We start from the raw sequence: 20,348 nt of genomic DNA, 5'->3' as shown, positions 1-20,348 counted from the left end.
TGCCTACATTGCACCGCATGAGGTGCACTGATGGCACTAACCCCCTGCGGGGAGAAGGGCCACTTAAACCTAAAACTCATTAAGGGATTGGGATACAACTCTATGGAGTCAATTATATACTTTATTTACCCCACGTATACTGTAAAGCATATATATAAATTATATATACATATATATTTGTATACACATATATATACATAATGAAAGCAAAAATACACATCGTCGGGAATTTAACAAAGGAGAAACCATCCTTTGATTAACAAAAAGGATAGTCCAGTATACCATTTTCGAGGGATCCCGTATATGGTGCAGCACACCTCTAGCCATCTAGCTTGAACACTTTGTCAGGGTCTCGAACTTAACACTCAATCGAAGCTCTGATATTTCCTCTATTAGTCGCTGTGGTCTGAGCATAGCCATTCCGTGCAAATTCTTCTTCTTCTTCTTTAGATGAAAACTTGAGATTTTCTTTTTCTATTACTTTCTGCAAGTTCCGCATGAGAGAAAAAGAGAAACTCTGATAAGCACATCTCAAATACACAGCCAAACAGATCTTCAACGACCGTTGTATATAACGAGCGACATTGGAATGTCGACAACCGCCGATCCTTCCTTCGGCAGCTGTAAACAATATGCCTGTACAGAAGAGGTTGAAGACAAGATTCTAAGCTCAAGGCCACGTCCCTGCCTCCTTTCTCAACACTACATTTCAGTGACAGTTCAGGCCTGTACCGAGGGGGAGGGTGAGGGGGTGTTGGTCGAATGACCCCACCTCCAAAATTTTTGGAAATCCATATTTTCTATTAACCAAAGTCAGTACCTTGAATAACATCTAATCGGGTAGAAGGGCATAGACCGCATACCCAATTTTTCTTAATATTTCTAAAATAACATTTTCAACTATATACCTATGTATGCAATGACATTTATGTAAGAAAAGGTCCAGTTTTGGGAAAAAAAGACCCCACTCAAAAAATAAATAAATAAATAAATAAATAAAAGCTCTGGGTACGAGCCTGTGACTTGTAATACTTTCCTCGGTTGGAAAGAAAACTCCCGGACAATGAACCAAAAACTAGACGCAAAACCACGAAAAGTAAACGAGCATTTGCGAACGAAGCAAGGCAGACGATATACCCGCTGGAAAATGTGCTGAAAGAATAACAAACAGGCAGGAGGTTCATGTCCCTCAGGTGCAATGATTACCGAGCCGGTTTGCGCAGCACATACCACATATCCAAATGCGATGTTTCGGGTTACTCAGCACATACCACACATCCAAACCCAAAGTTTCGGGTTATGCACCACATACCACACATCCAAACCCGATGTTTCGGATAACTCAGCACATACCCCACATCCAAACCCGATGTTTCGGATAACTCAGCACATACCACACATCCAAACCCGATGTTTCGGGTTACGCATTTCAGTAAGCATTTCTCATAACCCGCGTACAGTTCTCCCCCCACCCCTACCCCTATATTGCCCCTGAAAACCAGAAAAACACAATCATTTACTTGCCACGTAAATATAAATGTATCCACAATGACTGGAATACAGAGAAATGCTAAACCAAACATAATAGACTCAACGGAAAATGAAACAAAAATAAATCTCAGATGCACTAATTATATACAACCATACCAGTGTTGCCAATCAGTATGTTTACCCTCCAAACTGGGTGTAAGACTCACACAAAACCGTGGAAATAAGTGAAATTAGCGTATCTATTTGTAGTATATATACATATTAGAGCAATTTCATCATTGGTGCATGACCACGACGACTAGAATTCATGGAAAACAGTTTGTAAATGCATCGGCGTATGTGTGAAGCTCCACTAAATTGGCAACGATGACCATTCTGATATGATTACCCACGAACAGTTCTAATTACATTGTAGGACTCAAGAGATCTTCTTTACTGATGGCAGGTCAATCTCGGCAGCAAAAACCATTTAACAGACAATCCCCGACTGACGCCATACTAAGAATAAACTTCCAAACCACCTCGTCATAAAAAAGGTAACGGTATATGGTATCTCACAATAGCATTCACATTATGTAGATGGCCGTTGGATACACGAGAGAGAGAGAGAGAGAGAGAGAGAGAGAGAGAGAGAGAGAGAGAGAGAGAGAGAGAGATCTGAAAGCAACGCCCGAAACTTCTTGCTACGTGATGACGGACTGCTTTAAGAGAGGTGATGATGAACAGGATGGTTCTCTCTCTCTCTCTCTCTCTCTCTCTCTCTCTCTCTCTCTCTCTCTCTCGTGTATATAATGTCTATCTGTATAAAGTGACTACTATTGTGAGATATATCTCGTTACCTTTTTTTGTAATAAGGTGGTTTTGAAGTTTAATATTAGTAATGGCGTCAGTCGTTATGTTGAAGCGTAGATATATATAAATAAAAAATTTACAAAAATTATTAAAAATAAATACACATGAATAAAAATAAATACAAATAAATCAATAAATAAAATTAAAATTATCTGGTTGTTGTTACCGAAACTGAATACTTAAATCCCACTGCAAAGCCCAGAATCAAGTCAATGTCCCATAACAGCTAGCACCCATCAAGCAGAAAAGAAAAGGTGTTGCCGAGTGAGTGGAAAACATCTAACCGCATCTCTGGACCAACGATGAAAAAAAGGAAAAAAAAAGAACATCCACTCGACGTCATCGATACTCCCTAACTGCCATCCCCGCTCACCCTACTTGGGGATGCAGAAGATAAACACAAGAGCAACAGCAGTAGCAGCTCAAAAAATACGTGGAGTAGGAGAGAGAGAGAGAGAGAGAGAGAGAGAGAGAGAGAGAGAGAGAGAGAGAGAGAGAGACGTTCCTTTGATAAGTCATATTGTAATAGCCGTCTTTGTTTCGTGTGTTGGAGCCGTGTCTCTCTGTTCACACAAATTCAACGAAGTGATGTTTTCTTGTTACGACATTGGTTGTTCTGCAGTTCTTTTCACCTTTTATTCGAAGGGTGATATCACGGGCGTTACACGTATTTGCTAAATCCAGGTTACTGAGTGAAGAGATTAAACTCGCTGCTGTGCGTAAAAATATAAACAACATATTTTACATAGTCTACAACACACTATTTACACAGCACGACATCGGAAAATGCGAAGCACAGATTAGCTTTAGTAAGCAGCTAAGTATAAAACAAGTACACACAGGATCGATTAATAACAACGCGTTAGGTATTTACGATGAGCATTTCCAACTCCTTGTTCAGTAGGTAATACCAAAGCAAGCATTCAAATATTGTTTGACTGTTACTTTGTGACCTGAGATCATAAGCATCATGAACGTTATTACAATTCGCCGTATCACTGGACCACTATGGCACCTGATCTTGATCTCCTACAGTGATCCCAATAAATCTGTCACTCAGCAGAGAATTCTTGAAAAATAAAACGACAGGAACTCTCGCAACAAAATAAAACAAATAAAAAATGCGCCGAAGATTCTTCGGACCAATCGAGTTTTCTCTACAACGTATAATGCTGTAAGAAACTCTCAGCCACGAGCCAGTGGTGGCCTGTTTGTTGCACCGACGTACGATCGTGGCTAACTTTAACCGTCAAAATAAAATGAAAACCAGAGACTAGAGGGGTGCAATTTGGTACTTTTGATGGTTGGAGGGTGAATGATCGCCATACCAATTTGCAGCACTCTAGCCTCGCTAGTTTTTAAGATCTGAAGAGTTTTCTTTAACAGAAAACTAAAAATTATTTCTAAATGGTCAAATTAATCAAAGGTTTCTTTCACGTTATACAAGAGTACGTTTGTTAACGCCATCAAACACGAACCCAGAAACAACACGCTGTCTTTCCGGGTCAAAGTTATGTAGAAAGGCAAGCACTGGGGCCCATGAAGTCATTCTGCGCTAAGGTAAATGAAGATGGCACTAAAAATCTTAAAACACACATTCACACGGGAATACATGCTCACATTAAATCAATTTTGACAAGTTTATATACACATTCTACAAACTATTTCATAAATATTGATAGAAATTTAAATTTTAAAAACTGAAAACTAGTTTTTATAGGATTGTACCAATTTATATCTTTTAAAAACATCATCAAAAGAAATGTTAACCAGATGACATCTAGGTTTTGTTTATTTGTATAGTTTGTATGGTGTTTTTACGTTGCATGGAACCAGTGGTTATTCAGCAACGGGACCAACGGCTTTACGTGACTTCCGAACCACGTCGAGAGTGATCTTCTATCACCAGAAATACACATCTCGCTCCTCAATGGAATGGCCGAGAATCGAACCCGCGACCACCGAGGTAACGCGCCAACACCATAACAACCACGCCACTAAGGTGCTCTGCGTTTCAGTTGGGCCAGCACGACAGCGCGCGCGCACACACAGGGGGATTACCTTAACCCAATCAAAACATTCATTCTCTTCCATCTTCGACCACTTTTCTCCTCATAAAGTCTGGGATAAGAGTTAACAGCAAAGGTAAAATGACGTTCCCTTTGTGGTTCTCCCCCAACCAAATGCCCCGCCCCCTTTTTTTCTGCAACAAACCAGATACATCTACAGACACAGATACACACAAATAAACACACCGACACAATATATATATATATATATATATATATATACTATATATATATATATGTGTGTGTGTGTGTGTGTGTGTGTGTGTGTGTGTATGAACACCATATTCTTTGGAAGCTTGAATTTCAAGTCAATGGACCCTGTGGGTTTATTCCAGATGAATAGGTTTCATCGTTTTGAATTTAATAATAATAATAATAATAATAATAATAAATATGTATACACATATACATATGAGATTCGTCGATTACATTGTGTAAGTATATATGTGACCTTATAATCCCGTAAGTACAATGGCAAACGAATACATGTCAATTCCCGATTCTGTCAACGACGAAAAAGAAAAAGCCGACCACACACCAACGCTCTCTCCTCCTCATTGCCCGAGTGGCGCCACAATCTAAGTTGGCGTCATTTTAAAAGGCATTCTAGATATAACCAGATGACGTTATTGGGTTACAAGCAAAACACACCAACATAATACTTCAGCCCATCTGAGTTTGGCAACAGTCACTTGCAGCAGCTCTACAAGTCATGCTCGTTGCTGTCTCTTGTGCGTTTCTCTCGCTTCATTTGTCTTCTACAAGATATGCTCGTTGCTGTCTCTTGTGCGTTTCTCTCGCTTCATTTGTCTTCTACAAGACATGCTCGTTGCTGTCTCTTGTGCGTTTCTCTCGCTCATTTGTTTCTACAAGTCATGCTCGTTGCTGTCTCTTGTGCGTTTCTCTCGCTTCATTTGTCTTCTACAAGATATGCTCGTTGCCAGTCTCTCGTACGTTTCTTTCGTTTCATTTGTCTTCTACAAGACATGCTCGTTGATGTCTCTTGTGCGTTTCTCTCGCTTCATTTGTCTTCTACAAGACATGCTCGTTGCTGTCTCTTGTGCGTTTCTCTCGCTTCATTTGTCTTCTTTCTCTGGCTCGCTTCAAGACAAGTCTGTACTTCTCTCTCCAGCGTCATTGGCCTCTTCTCACTACGTATTCATTGTGCATCAATAGCTGCCCGCCGCTGCCTGCCTTACACAATGAGGCCCGAGCACGATCATTTTCTCATTCGTCACGGGGTTTGTCTCTCGACTTCTTTTGTTTTTGTTTTTCCCTTCTGCTACGAGAGACACTTTTCAGTATATTCCTTTCATTATACATATTTTGTGCTTAGCCATAGCAAGGTAGCTTTACTGTACTTTCTCTACCTCATTCTTTTAAGATTCTCGATTATATTTTTCTCTGCTACACCTCACCCAAACCTGATGCCATTTTTTTTCTTTTAGAAAAATATTACGTATCATTTACATACGTAAGATGTTACAAAATATTACAAAAATATATATCTACAATATTTAGAAATTACCATGGAATTTTTTATTATTATTATTAACTAGGCTTTAAAACATTTTTTTAAACACTAGGTCATTGGGAGGCTCTTCAGGAGAAATGTGAAATGTGACTTGCTAAGAGTGACCTAATCATCCAGTTTTTGTCATCTACGACGACATGAGTTAGAAGGAGGTCATGTTTTCAACCGTGTCTGTCCTCTGACAAAATAACGAGAACGAACGCGAGAGTTTTGTAGAACCTCAGTGAAAACATTCACTGCATTACCAATTCACAGATTTCAATTCTGATGGATATTGATGAAAATCACATATGTTGCCTTTGAAACTCTCTCGCCCATGGTCTTGAAAATTCTTTCGCTAATTGCAGAGGGACTTGTACGGTTTGCCAAGGATATGCTCTGCAATGGATTATTTATTGCAATCGACAGGTCCCAATACATCGTTAAGTATGAATGATTTTATGCAAAAATTGTGAGGAAAATGGTTTAGCCAAAGGATTTAAACGACGCAATTTAATTAAGGTTGCTCTTCGTGTTAATAACAATACAATTAAAAAACATATTATGCCCCCTCAGTGAATTTCTTAAACAAAAAGCCCACAGATGCACTTCTAACACATATGCAAGTTATAAGAAAGTGAGAAAAGCTGAGAGGCCTCCTAAGTAAATTTTGTACATCCATAGAGAATAAATATGAGAACCAGTCAAGACGAGAGTAAAGGAGTAACCAGAAAGTATAATTGCACTGCTTAAATTGTTGAAGCAAGGAGCAGAAATGCAGGTTGGGAGTAGTGCAGGCCTAGCGGAGTTTTCCACTGATGTCAGAGGACATCAGGGACCAATTCTGATGTCCCCTTAGGTGATGATGTCCCACAGGGTGACGGCTGAGTTGAATATAGAATATAGGCCAAAGGGCAACCACTGGGACCTATGAGGTCATTCAGCGCTGAAACGAAAACTGAGAGTAAAAAGTTTGAAAGGAGTAACAAGAGGAAAACCTCGCAGTTGCACTAAGAATCAATTGTTAGGAGAGGGTGGAAAGTAAGATGGAAGAAAGAGAATATGAAAGGAGGTATAGTAAAAGGAATGAAAGTGGTTGCAGGTAGGGGCCGAAGGCTCCCTTCAAAGAACCAGAATAATTGCCGAGTGATCAAGTAATGAGTGGAAAATTTAATGGTCTACAAAAGTTGTCAGGCCAGAAATGATGGACGGCCAAAATCTCAGATGTGAAATTTGAACCTGGCTGAGGCGGCAGAGGGCCATCCACTGAATGACCTTATAGGTCTAAGTACTTGGCCTCTAGCCTAAAGTCTATATTCTGTTCTGTTCTACTCTATGAGGAAGTACTCCCGGAAAAACAATGAACAATGTGGAAAGTCTTTCATAGGCTTGGAGCATATCATATACAAAAATAAAAATAATAAAAAATCATACAAAAATTCACCAAAACTAGGAATGGAGAACTTCTCAGGACTGATAAATAAAGGGGCTTCGAGGGAGAGAGGGACGGTCCTCCTCCCGAGGGAGAGAGGGAGGGTCCTCCTCCTCCTAAGTCCACCACTGTGTCAGTCAAGTCATTCGAAGATGGGCAGTGTCGAAATCATCCTGCCACCCGTGACGTCACAAGCCAAAGGGTATCAGTCGCCGAGGCCGTCGGCAGATTCGGCCAAAAGCGGAGTGACAAATATAGATTCATTTACGATTTTGCTTTAAATTAGGTGTCTGATATGAGCAAATACCCATAACATCATGTAACATCACGAATTACATTTGGGGAAATAACCTATTCTTGAAAGAGTTGATGTCAACCCGCCTTTAAAGGAAAAGTAAATACTTAGCTAATAATACAAAAAAAATAAATAAATAAATAAAATCATCCAGTTATTCAAATAGCAGCGAAAGTTCAGAGAGTATGAACATGATATTTATACAGAGGGTTACCAAATAGAATCTCTTACCAGGATAATTTATGAGAAATTGCTTTACGACTTACTAAAAGGAGACAAGAGCTTCATTTATAAAGCTACTTTACGAAACATCAAGAAAGTTCATGAGAAATTGTCATAAAATCTGTTTCACGGGTATTAACTCTATGCTTCAAAGGCACTGAAACTAACGTTGAATTCAAAACCGTTATTGATGATTGAATGAACTGATGTGACAAAAACAACGAATGATTGGATTCTAAGCATGAAAATAATATCTATCTGTTTATCTATCTATCTATATCTATAATTATATATAATACACACACACACACACACACACACACACACACACACACACACATATATATATATATATATATATATATATATATATATTAATTGAAAAAGTCATAAGCAACAGGAATTACAAATCTTCATCATCATCATCATCATCATAATAATAATAATAATAATAATAATAAATACATTTCTACAGCATAACTGTTTAATACCTTAAAAATTAAACGATACACAAGTCTGCATAAATACGTCACTAAATTGGGCGTATAATCACACAAGTGTCTATGAAAGTCAAAATCTTCCGCTACACAATCGTCCAGAAATACCATCCATCTGTTGATTTGACAACCAAACATACCATCCAATAAGAGAGACAATCACGATGCTTCTCTCAGCAAACCAAAGCAACAGGTGAAGCTGGTTTCATTTACTCATTACAAAAATAAGCACAAGGTGATCAAATACGTGAAGTAAACAAAGTAAGGACAAAGAGAGGCAAGTCAATAAGTAGGCAAATTCACGAAACGTCTTACAGAGCCACAGGTTAGAGTGGGGAAAATGAGCCAGCTCTAACCAATAGATCACTATAAAATATATATATATATATAACACCCGACTCACTTCTTGGACCCGAAATAAATGAGGTCGATGAAGCTGGAGTAGCGGAAGACGCTGAAGTCTCGAATGCTTTTCCTGACGCTCTGTTTCCGAAGGATGCTCGCGTTTCGGGTGACGCGCGAATTGTTCCTCTTGACACGGCTGGCCATGTTTCCCCCCTTTTTTATATCTCTATTTCCTTCCTCTTTTCAAACGCAGGCCATAAGGGAAAACGGGTGAGAGTTTTCTCCCTCTGGAACCCTGTGATGACGGGTTCTTCGTTCCCGCAAAGAAGCCTTCTTCAGCAGGAGGTTCACTGTTGGGCTTTTTTGCAAAAACGTCGCTACATTGAATCCGTCTCACTCACTCTCACGGTGTCTCGAACCCGGGAATGCGTTGGGTTCGGTTGCGAGGATCTTCGTTCCTGAACTCACATGATTAAAAACATCTCACCGTATCTGAGAATAGGAAGGCTGCGCCACTCTCCCCTCAAATATTTTTTCCACTTCATTTATCAACAGTGAACCACAATCTGAATTTCCCACAACATTTCTAGCGTTTCGTGATTTGGTATATATTAGCAAATACACTTTTTATTTTTCTGGAAACCACAAAGAGGTCAAGACATTCGCCAGGACCTTTCCCAAAATCCACTATTACACTTTCAAATGCTGACATGAATAGCTCATAAATGGAATCATTTTCCCGCAAAATAAATATATGTAACGTGTAAATATTTCACTTTCGGTGCATATGTGTACATACATGTATGTATTCATAGAGACATACAACAAGAGAGAAAGACACACACACACACACACACACACACAATGGTTTCCCTAATGCCGCTGTGCATTAGAGAAACCATTTTGAGTAACACTTGCCCGTATATGTTGATTTCATTAACAGTGCAATGGGGATGAATAAAAGTCTCTTCGTCTTACTTGAAACAACCATATAGTTTTAACGTTCAGGTAAAGGCATAATATACCTATGGAAAAAAACAAGGCTAGGCCTGTCTAAAAAGCTATTTAATTTTCCGCATCTCTTGTCATTATCTCGAATTCCAGACAAACTCCCTCCTCACTGCCATTTCCCTACTGTTCCTCTATTCGCCTTTCAAAGAAATTCACCTTTAATAAGCTCAAGATCCACACAAAACTGAAACCATTTCAAGCTCGGTGTCAAGACAAAGATCTTTCGCAGGGTACACACAAATGAAGTGACCTGGGAAGCATCAAGGAGGAAGGAATTGTCATGAGCTCATAAAGTTCAAGCCTTGTGACCTCGGCTTGCCAAACATTTTACCTTCTTAAAGGTCAACCCTTTCAGGGAGACATAAATGCCACCAGGTAACTATCCAAAAATCATTGGACATTCCAATGACGAAAAGATACCACTCTTGACTGCGGCAGTGATTCTTACATACCAGCGTGCTTGTAATTAGCGCACCACTTTTGATGAGGACATTTTCTGAATGACGCCAAGTATATAGGCTACCCGTGCCCCTTAAACTTACTAAATCTGTTTCTGACAGTCATTCACTCAGAATGGTTTCCCACCTCCTCAATATATGCCATGTGACATTCCAAAATGCCGAACTCATCTTTAAATGACGATGCCCATAAAAAGGTATGGCCAATCACGGACGGACTGCGAAGGGAGAAGCACAGTTGCTATAAGCATGAAAGACAGTTGTTGACGAAGAGTTTGCCATGAAGCTTTTGCAAGTGAACAAGTTGAATCTGGAATACTTGGATACAGCGAGAGCATAACGACAGCCGAACTGATACAGATATGAGCACATTTTTCTGACGAACGCAATTCTTGATCAATTTTAAACAACATCAGAGTGACTGGTCTGGTGTCAAAGAGGGTCTCAGTGACCAACACTTTTGTGGATGGATTGATGAGAGACAGAGAACGAACATATGTAACCTCAAGGTCTTATGTCAAGAACACGAGGCGGGGAAAGAAGTAAGGGCTGTACCAAATGTTTGTTGAAGATACAAAGTTAGAAAGATGATACGCCACTAAAAATGAAGTCAATAACTGAACACACTTGCAAAACCATGGCGCTAAGCATGTGTAAAGTTATCAGGGTAAATGGAAGCAAAGAATTAACAAAACATTCTATTACGACACATGGAAACATATAAGTGGAAAATGAAAGAGAGGGGAAAAATAGCAAAGTCTATAAAAGCCAAAGTTTGTGTTTTGTGAAAGAACTGTTCACTTTAAACTCCTCTGCGGCAGTGAAGAGTCAAGGCAGAATGCAAATGAAATCAAAACCAGTAAAATATGTGACGAAGTTTCTTTGGCGCAATCGAGTTTTCTGTACAGCGTATAAGCAAGGCCACCGAAAATAGATCTATCTTTCAGTGATCTTGGAAGAATGCTGTATGAGCCGCGGCCCATGAAATTCTCAGCCGGACGTGGTGGCCTGTGAAAGAGGCACGGTCATGGCTGATTTTAACCTTGAATAAAATCAAAATTACTGAAGCCAGAAGAGTGCTATTTGACATTTTTGATGATTGGAGGGTGGGTGATCAACATACCAATTTGCCGCCCTCTAGCATCAGTAGTTTTGAAGATACGAGAGCGGACAGAAAAAGTGCGTGCGTAAGGACAGACAAAGCCATCTCAATAGCTTTCCTTCACAGAAAACTAAAGAGGTGGAACATATTATCATTACAAGAGCGTCAAAAGGGTCGGGAGAAATCTAAGAAAAATACCACGGTCTAGACCGTGAAAAAATACAAGCGTAGAAGTTCCGGGAATGTGACAAGGTCGATCACAGTGAAAAAGTAGGTTTATATGAAAGGTAGGGACGAAAGCAGTTGGTGAAATGATGTAAACTTCAAAATGTCTGGGAGGAAGGAGGAGACGGAGACGAGAGGGAAGTGCATGAACAGACAGAACTAAATCTCCAGAAAGAGTGAGAGGACGGTTGGCTGACACTCTTCAGGAGCTTCCTATATGGTAGTTGAACTGGCTCGCGATGGAAAATGAGAAGAAACATTATAAAAAATAACGTTGAGTCGGTCGACCTACAGAGTGAAATAAGCACTTGATGCGTAGGTGACTGTGAAGGTTTTGATCATGGCTAAAACAAGGCACACAGCTACCAATCACATCCCAGATCTGAAGACTTGTCCCCTCAAGCACCAGTGAGTGGAAGAGGCGTGGTGGAAAAATACATAATGCAGGGGATGTCCCATCCACAAATGCAGGGGACGTCCCATCCACAAATGAAGGGAATTCCCATCAAAGTAGTACAATACTAAGGCAAACGCTATTTCATATTTCCCATTCCGCTATCCCATAGCTATAGAGACTTGGACAGCGCCCATCACGGTCATTGAACTGTGCTCACGCAACTCCCTGATAATCAGGGTTGGTGATTTTTTTCATTTAAAAAAATAAAATAAAACTTCAGTGATTTATTTATTTATTTATTTATTTGTTAGATGTTTTTTAATCCTTTTTTCCTCAAAATGTATTTTATGACAGAATTACTATTGATTCACCTTTTAGGTTTCCAGTTCTGGCCTAAAGTATGTACTTGTATTTTTTTATACCAAAATAAATAGATGCAGCACAGTTATGCTGAAGTTTTTATTAGCCTCCAAACCAAATTTTTCAATTTGTTTGCGTTCAAATTAAAAAAATTTAAAAAATCTAAAAAATTTAAAAAAAATATATTTTTTTTAAATGAAAAAAATCAATGACTTAATTAAATCCGTTTGATTTAATTAGTGCCAACGCTCCTGCTAATCACGGGCGACAATTTCTAAAAACAGATTTCAAAACTTTTCACTTTTATCAAGACTTTCTGCACTGCAATTCTCGCCTTGTAACTGGACTATTTCTCCATCACTCCTCTGGTTCGGTGCTTTACAAAAAACGACCACATTTTTTCCCCTCTATTCTAAATCACCTATGCAAGGATGCTTGATCTGATATCAACCAATCCAGATGCACTAGTAAAAAAAAAAAAAAATTCTACCTCACAACCTTAGCACCTTTAACACATATTTCTCATAATTTATTTCCGTGCAATATACTCCTCAACGAACCCTAAACTAATTGTAGTCACTATCCGATACTTTCCATTAATTCATCAAACCTTCGGCCTTTTATCAAATACTAAAAAAAAATAACGTTTGTTTGTATGGTGTTTTTACGTTGCATGGAACCAGCGGTTATTCAGCAACGGAACCAACGGCTTTACGTGACATCCGAACCACGTCGAGAGTAAACTTCTATCACCAGAAATCTCTCACTCCTCAATGGAATGGCCGCGAAAAAAAATAGTGATAGTAAGCATAAACACCATTTTCTCACTCTTCTTCCCATTTAAAAAGATTGTCCATCTGACATTAAAATAGTCGCTTCTTTCAAACTCACTAACTTATACACGAGAAATCTACATTGTGCTCATCGATTCATGACAGGTAGTTTTACCCAATCGACTGCCAAAAGCTTTCTCATATTTTACACAATTTACGAATACCTTCCTTTATTCATCTAAATTTAATATATAACTATTTTTGATGACCCAATTCTCTCGAGCCTTAGTTATTTTTAATAATATCTAAATATGAGGTGACTTTTCTTTGCATGTTTCTATTATTCTTAATACTATTTTGCAAATGACTGACTTTACGCATATTTTCAATAATTCTATTCCAACAAGTCTTTCGATATATACAAGCAATATCAATATGGAACGATATTCCCGTCGTATTATCATCACTGGTACAATAAATTAGAATCATCGGTCTACTCCTACGTACACTTTTCTGTCTGGCCCTTTCAGGATTCCTAGCTCAGGATTCTGAGGGTAAAATTTCTTCGCCAGGACTCCAAAGTCCAACTTCCCGTATTTTCCATTCACTCCTCCCCTTGTCTGCTATATTCATAGACCTTATGGATCTGGCAGACTGCAGTCCAACCACTAACCATCTTACCCTTTTTCTACCTCCCTACCTAATCTCATCTTGCCTTTCTTCTATCTCACTACCTACACTCACTCATCTTGCCCTTTTTCTACCTCCCTACTTAAATCTCATCTTACCTTTTTTCTACCTCTCTACCTAATCTCATCTTGCCCTTTTTCTCTTCCCTAACTAATCTCATCTTATCCCTTTTCTGCCTCCCTACCTACTCTCATCTCGCCCTTTTTCTACCTCCCTACCTACTCATATCTTACTTTTTTTCTACCTCCCCACCTAAACTTACAGATATCGTACATTCCATTCCATTTACTTTCAATTAGTCAAGGCTTCTCAAAAATAAGCAACCCGGACTAACTACAGTACACTGTTGCCCTGTTTCTTCATTAATCCCATTATTATTAGTAGTATTATTATTACAATTATTATTATTATTGACGATTGTAGGTTCCAATGGACTAAGCCGCATAAACTTCAAGTTTCAAGGCACCCTTCGACAGTCTAGAAAATAGAAAACGAAATGAAAGTTCATTAGACTCTTCAGTCACGCAAAGGAACTTCAGCCCCAGATTGGGGAAAGCCCTGGAAACCAGGATATGTCACAGCCCAAGCACAACCACCTCACCCCCCCCCCCCCTTTCCCTCTCTCTCTCTCAACCTTTGCAACGACATCAACCTCAAAGTTCTCTCAAGCTGCCTCCGGCTCTTTTCTCATTCAACTTGAAATGCAATTGAGAAGGTGCAATACGTTACTAACCTAATAATTACAATTCTCTTTGTATTTTAATACATTCTTATCTATTTGTCAGTTTATTAAGTTTCCCCCCCCCCTTTTTTTTTTTAGTAAGTGGGGTCTCTTTTTTTGTGTGTTTCCCTTTACCTCGTCTTACTTCTTCCTAATGAACACCGTATTCTTTGGAAGCTTGAATTTCAAGTCAATGACCTCTGTTCCATATGAAAATATTTCATTTTCTGAATAATAATAATAATAAGTAAAAGGTGCGTGTAAACTAAGTATGCATACACACACACACACAAGTACTGAGACACGCTAATTGCATAAAGGTTCAATGACTGTACGACTTTATTTGATAAGTCCATGATTACGATTCAATACAACACCTACCGCCTCTCTCTCTCTCTCTCTCTCTCTCTCTCTCTCTCTCTCTCTCTCTCTCTCTCTCGTTCAATATCATAGAAATAAACAAATTAAGGAACACTGCATAATACTGTTTTTTTAGAGTGTGGATGCATAGGTGTATTTTTTATGGAAATGTGTGCTTATTGAAAATATAAAACCTGCTTCCAGTCCAGCAAAAACAATGACAAGAGATTTTATCAACACTTCTCATTTATGAAGGCGCTTTGATCCAATTGGCATTTGCATTTTCTTAATTGTGTTTCGTGGATAATCCTTCCAGATGATAGAGACGGTCATGTTTGTTTCCAGTGATATCATGACAATATGATGCATTTCCAGTGCGACAATAACAATCATCATTTTCCAGACGCCTTGAAAAACGCACACAGAAATTTAAGTTTTAAATGAAAACAACAATCATAATAACTGAAAGACCGTTCGATGAACTGCAAATGCGCCCTTTGCTTTCCATATAATGGTAATTGTCGCCACAGCCATGAAACGGAATCACTAAGAACTGGCATACAGTCCAAGAGCAGAGCAACAAGCGTGCGAGGCACGGGTAAGAGAGCCACTGACTACTACTATAAGTCTCTCTACTCTAGACTCTCCTTTCAACTCTGCCCCAAAGACCAGCAAGAAGGCAGTCAGTTAAGAAGAAGAAGATCCGGGCATCCAAAGATGGGGAGCATCAAGTTGGCAACACGTCGCCTCTTACGTCACTCATTTTGCGCTTCTTTCAAGTATGGCAGAAGAACGGGGAAAGCAGAAGGGAAAATTAAAATGCAATCAAAGTCCTGCGATCATAAAAAGAGGCAGAGCGACTGCGAAAAGAAAATCCTGCAATCGCCTCCCCAAATGCCCCTCACACACACACACACACACACTTGACGCGACGAGAAGGCTGAGCAGTAGCGGCGGGGGAAGGGAGGGGGGCGGGAAGAGAGAAGAAAGAAAAAAAAAAAAAAAGGAGGTGAGGAGAAGGGAGGCAGCGCTACAAACTTCAACCCCGAATGCCTCAAACTACATGATCTGCCTGATAATCTCTTCTGCGAAGTCTCTCTTGATCAACATGCCCCTCTATTCTTCCCCTTTTTCCTTCATTCTGACTCGGTATCGACATTCATTTTTGCTGCTACTAACACTGCTGCAGACGATAATAATCCACGTACTGCAGTATATAAATGGAAAAAAAAACACCAAATCATAATAGCTATAACATTCTGAGCATCGCAAACTCAAGCAAATCTCCCACCACAAACGAACTTGACCTCATCCACTTTTTTTCGCAGAGGGCAAATGCCCAGGGGTATCAGAGAGCGAACATTTTCCGCAGATTGCAGCCTCAGACCCGCGAGGGATCTGGGCATAGGGGCGGCATGATACCGAGGATGGAGGAGGCATTCGGGAACGGAGTATATAAGAGATGGGGGATAAGCTGATGCCCAACTAATAGTGCGCGGCTGCTGCGTGCATGGCAGATGAGATGGGGGTGGAGGGGGAGCAGTAGAGAGGGGATACACTACCCATACTATACCGCAGGACGAGCATAGCAGGGTTGTCGGAGGGAGGAACTTTACCTTAACTAACCTCCTTGCTTAAGCCTCCCCCCCCCCGAATGAACCCCGACCCCACCGAGACCGGCCGAGTCTCATTGGGTGCCGATAGACAGAGTTGCTAAGGAGAGAGAGAGAGAGAGAGAGAGAGAGAGAGAGAGAGAGAGAGAGAGAGAGAGAGAGAGGGGGGGGGGTAAATCTGTCAGAGCATGTGTTCACAGCAATATTCCATAGGTTCGATGCTCTCCAATCTATACCGCGTTTGCACATTTAATATGACTACATTCCGACAGTAAGATCATCATCTTTCAAATAGACTTTGTAAGGACAACGTCTTTCCGCTATTTTCGTTCCACTGTAACACCTTGCTCAATTCTATTGTACATCACCGTGTGTAGAACTCTCTGGCCTTTCCGCCGATATATAATTCATGTATGGACAACAGGATTTAGCAAGGAACGAAAATAGCGGAAAGACGTTGTCCTTACCACTTCAAAGGAAAAGCGAAGGACAAAGAGGAAGAAAAGTCAAAGACAATAGTCTGTAGAAATAGGAAATCACTTAAATGTTAGTGGTATGTATGACACAAACCAAAAAACCATCGAAAGAAAATCTCGCGATGATGACATCCTGTTCCGTACTGGGAGTGACTCGGATAGACGTCTCTTTCCATATAACATGAAATTTGGCCTTCAGCTTTTGTCAAATCCTTTCATCATCAGAGAAGTGAAAAATTCAATGTTTTCCTGCTCCGGTTAGTTGGGTGGGATTAAGCTGGCTTTGTGCCAGCATCCACCCTAACTTTTGTAGCAGGAAAATTCTCTTGTATTACCCGAGTACATTTCTTTTGAAAGAACTATCAGACACAGGGGAAGCTGGCATACATATTTTTAGCAAATTATTTTGAAAATAACTTTTTTCCTGCTAATTTTGTCAGCAAGATTTGCCAATAATTGCTAAACAATTAATTCTTCTCCCCGCCAGTAAAATATCCTGCTGTACCAAAATTGGAGTTTTATGCCAGCTTCCCCCATGTCTGTGATAGTTCTTTCACAAGAAAATTTACTCGGGTAATTCAAGAACATTTTCCTGTTGCAAAAGTTCACCTGATTCCGAAAAATCCCTTGGCCTTCCGCTTTCTGTTTCAGTTCAAGGATCGGCTGTGCCCTTTCATGTCATCTTGTGCGGTGCAAAAATATATTAACTTGTCCCAGGTGTAACTCGGGGACTTATGTTGGATCCACACGGAGGCTCCTTAAGGTACTACGCATCGACTGTCACAGAAGGGTCAGTTTCCAACTTTCCGGACAGGCAACAGCAGACTCACGAACCCGGAACATCCGAATATAAGATCTCACGCTAGAAGCTGCAAAGCAGACGTTGAAAATATTTTTTATTTTTAAAACCATCGGACAAACACCCAGCACACAAGAATGACCCATTTTAGTCCTAGTTTGTTTGTTTGTTTGTATGGTGTTTATACTTTGCATGGAACCAGTGGTTATTCAGCAACGGGACCAACGGCTTTACGTGACTTCCGAACCACGTCGACAGTGAACTTCTATCACCAGCAGCCAGAAATACACATCTCTGACTCCTCGCGGCCACCGAGGTGGAACGCCAACACCATACCGACCACGCCACTGAGGCGCTTTTGGAGTCCTGGTTGATCATACAACTAGTTCCCCAATTAAACAAGTCGCCAACGGCCGCTCCCCTTTTCTCGTCTCGAGGTGTATTTTTCCCTTTTTATTTTATTTTTTGTTTCCTTCCACTAATGTCTCTTTTACTCTGGTGGACGTTGTCTTACTTTGGGAATTATAATGTATATTTTTTAAGTGAATTTTTTTTTTAAAGTTTGTCGCTAATTATGCGTTGTTTTTATCTATTTTAGAGCCCTTGAAGATGTATGAATAAATGAAAATTACGAAATGTAGGAAAATAAATATGAATAAGGAAATCTTTAAATTTCCATCGACATAACTGTTGTATATAATTATAGGCTATGCCACTCCACACGAATTATATATATATATATATATATATATATATATATATATATATATATATATGCTTAAATATCACAGTAGATACACGTGACTTCATTAAATAAGCGAATACCACAGGAAAATGATAGGCAGAAATCCAAGCGCTTTGTCTTTACTAAGACATTGTCGAGGAACGATGTCTTGATAAAGATGAAGCGCTTGGATTTTCTGTCTATCATTTTCCTGTGGTATTTTGTCTTTTTTATATATATATATATATATATATATATATATATATATATATATATATATATATATATATATATATATACACACACACATATATATATATATATAAAAAATATATATATATATACAAACACACATACACATATTTTGACTGGTCTCGTCATTTTTTTTAGGACACTCAGGAGGCCTGACATAAATAATGTAAAAATATACATTATTTATGACGGAGCGACAGTATAATGGACCACCCAGAAGTTTGAAAAAAAAATATTCCCACCTGACTGGACAAATGAGCAGTCGTCATAAACGCAAAGCTTATACTTTCGTAAGATGATTTTCATAGTCTGTAGAACGTACTGTTAGAATATAACAGCGTTTTAATATTTGTCCTATTGGTTTGTTTGTTTGCATGGTGTTTTTACGTTGCATGGAACCAGTGGTTATTCAGCAACGGGACCAATGGCTTTACGTGACTTCCGAACCACGTCGAGAGTGAACTTCTATCACCAGAAATACACATCTCTCACTCCTCAATGGAATGGCCGAGAATCGAACCCGCGACCACCGAGGTGAGAAACAAACACCAAACCAACCAAACCACAGAGGCGCTTATTTGTCCTATTGGCAGCATTAGTGTTTTCACTAACATGAAAGAAAAATTGCACTGTTCTACGCATGTCTTATTCTTTGTGACGTTTTACTCTTTTTCCCAGTTATTTTCCAGTATATACAAATAGCCACAGAACTTGTATAATGGATTTAATATTCCCATCCTTGAGCACTGTCGGCAGATTTCTAAGTTACTTGTTGTGATGATATTACTGTTCTCCAAAGAGCTGCACTACCTTTAAGTTCTACAATGATGGAGAGAGACATATAATCAAATATAGGTCTACAAAACGAAGTCTTTGTAAGAATATGATCAGCTGTTTGGGACTGATTTTCATCCACTTACTTCAAAGGTACCACGTAAAAAGGTATGGGTTTTTGTCTGGGTTTAATAGCAAAGGAGCGAACCCATCTGCCCAGAAAATTACTATGACTCCTCCTTTCATCTCTCAGGGCGAGATATTCTTGAACCTTCTGTATCTCCGTTTTCACTGCCATCTTAACATACATATTGCAAGTTTCTACCGCTTGCCAACAGATTCAGCAGTCGCGAGTTCGATTCCCCGCTCTGCCAACTTGGAATCGGAGGAAAGTATTTCTGGTGATTAGAAATTCATCTCTCGATATAATGTGTTTTGATCCCACAATAAGCTGTAGGTCCCGTTGCTACGTAACCAATTGGTTCCTAGCCACGTATAATGATCTAATCCTTCGGGCCAGCCCTAGGAGAGCTGTTAATCGGCTCTGTGGTATGGTTAAACTAAGATATACTTTTCTACCACTTGCAATAATCCTCTTGAAAATGTCTTAAAAATTTTAGATAAACTGGTTAAGATTTCAACTGGAGCTTCATTTCTTCCAGTAATACGTCTGTTGTATATATACTGTGTTCAGGTAATTCTAGATACAGTATATACACAAACACACGTGTATGTACATACATAAATTTACACACACACAAACACTTATATCTATCTATCTATATATATATATATATATATATATATATATATATATATATATATGAAACTGAAAGTATAAACAATCCCATAACTTTCAAGTGAAATGTTATATTTGACCTATTTAATCAAAATTGA

At 39.3% G+C, this 20,348-nt stretch overlaps 1 protein-coding gene across 4 annotated transcripts in view; it reads right to left on the bottom strand.

Annotated features, from left to right (window-relative positions):
• LOC135200997 (syntaxin-6-like) overlaps positions 1-20,348 on the bottom strand; it is a 171,934-nt gene that overhangs the window by 116,615 nt on the left and 34,971 nt on the right. The window contains exons 1-2 of one of the 4 annotated variants that reach the window (XM_064229800.1): positions 15,376-15,422; positions 8,775-9,351 (exon numbers count right to left, since the gene is read on the bottom strand). The exons of 2 other annotated variants lie outside the window; for them this stretch is intronic. In XM_064229800.1, the coding sequence (XP_064085870.1) occupies positions 8,775-8,920 (146 nt within the window). In that variant the 5' untranslated portion in view covers positions 8,921-9,351; positions 15,376-15,422. Of the gene's footprint in view, positions 1-8,774; positions 9,383-15,375; positions 15,423-20,348 lie in introns of those variants that run through there. One more of the 4 variants, XM_064229802.1, reaches the window with a different exon arrangement.

This window comes from Macrobrachium nipponense, chromosome 27 (assembly GCF_015104395.2).
Source record: "Macrobrachium nipponense isolate FS-2020 chromosome 27, ASM1510439v2, whole genome shotgun sequence".
In the NCBI taxonomy this organism is placed as follows: domain Eukaryota; kingdom Metazoa; phylum Arthropoda; class Malacostraca; order Decapoda; family Palaemonidae; genus Macrobrachium; species Macrobrachium nipponense.
Note: the sequence above shows the minus strand (reverse complement) of the source record. Positions and strands in the feature narration are given on the sequence as shown.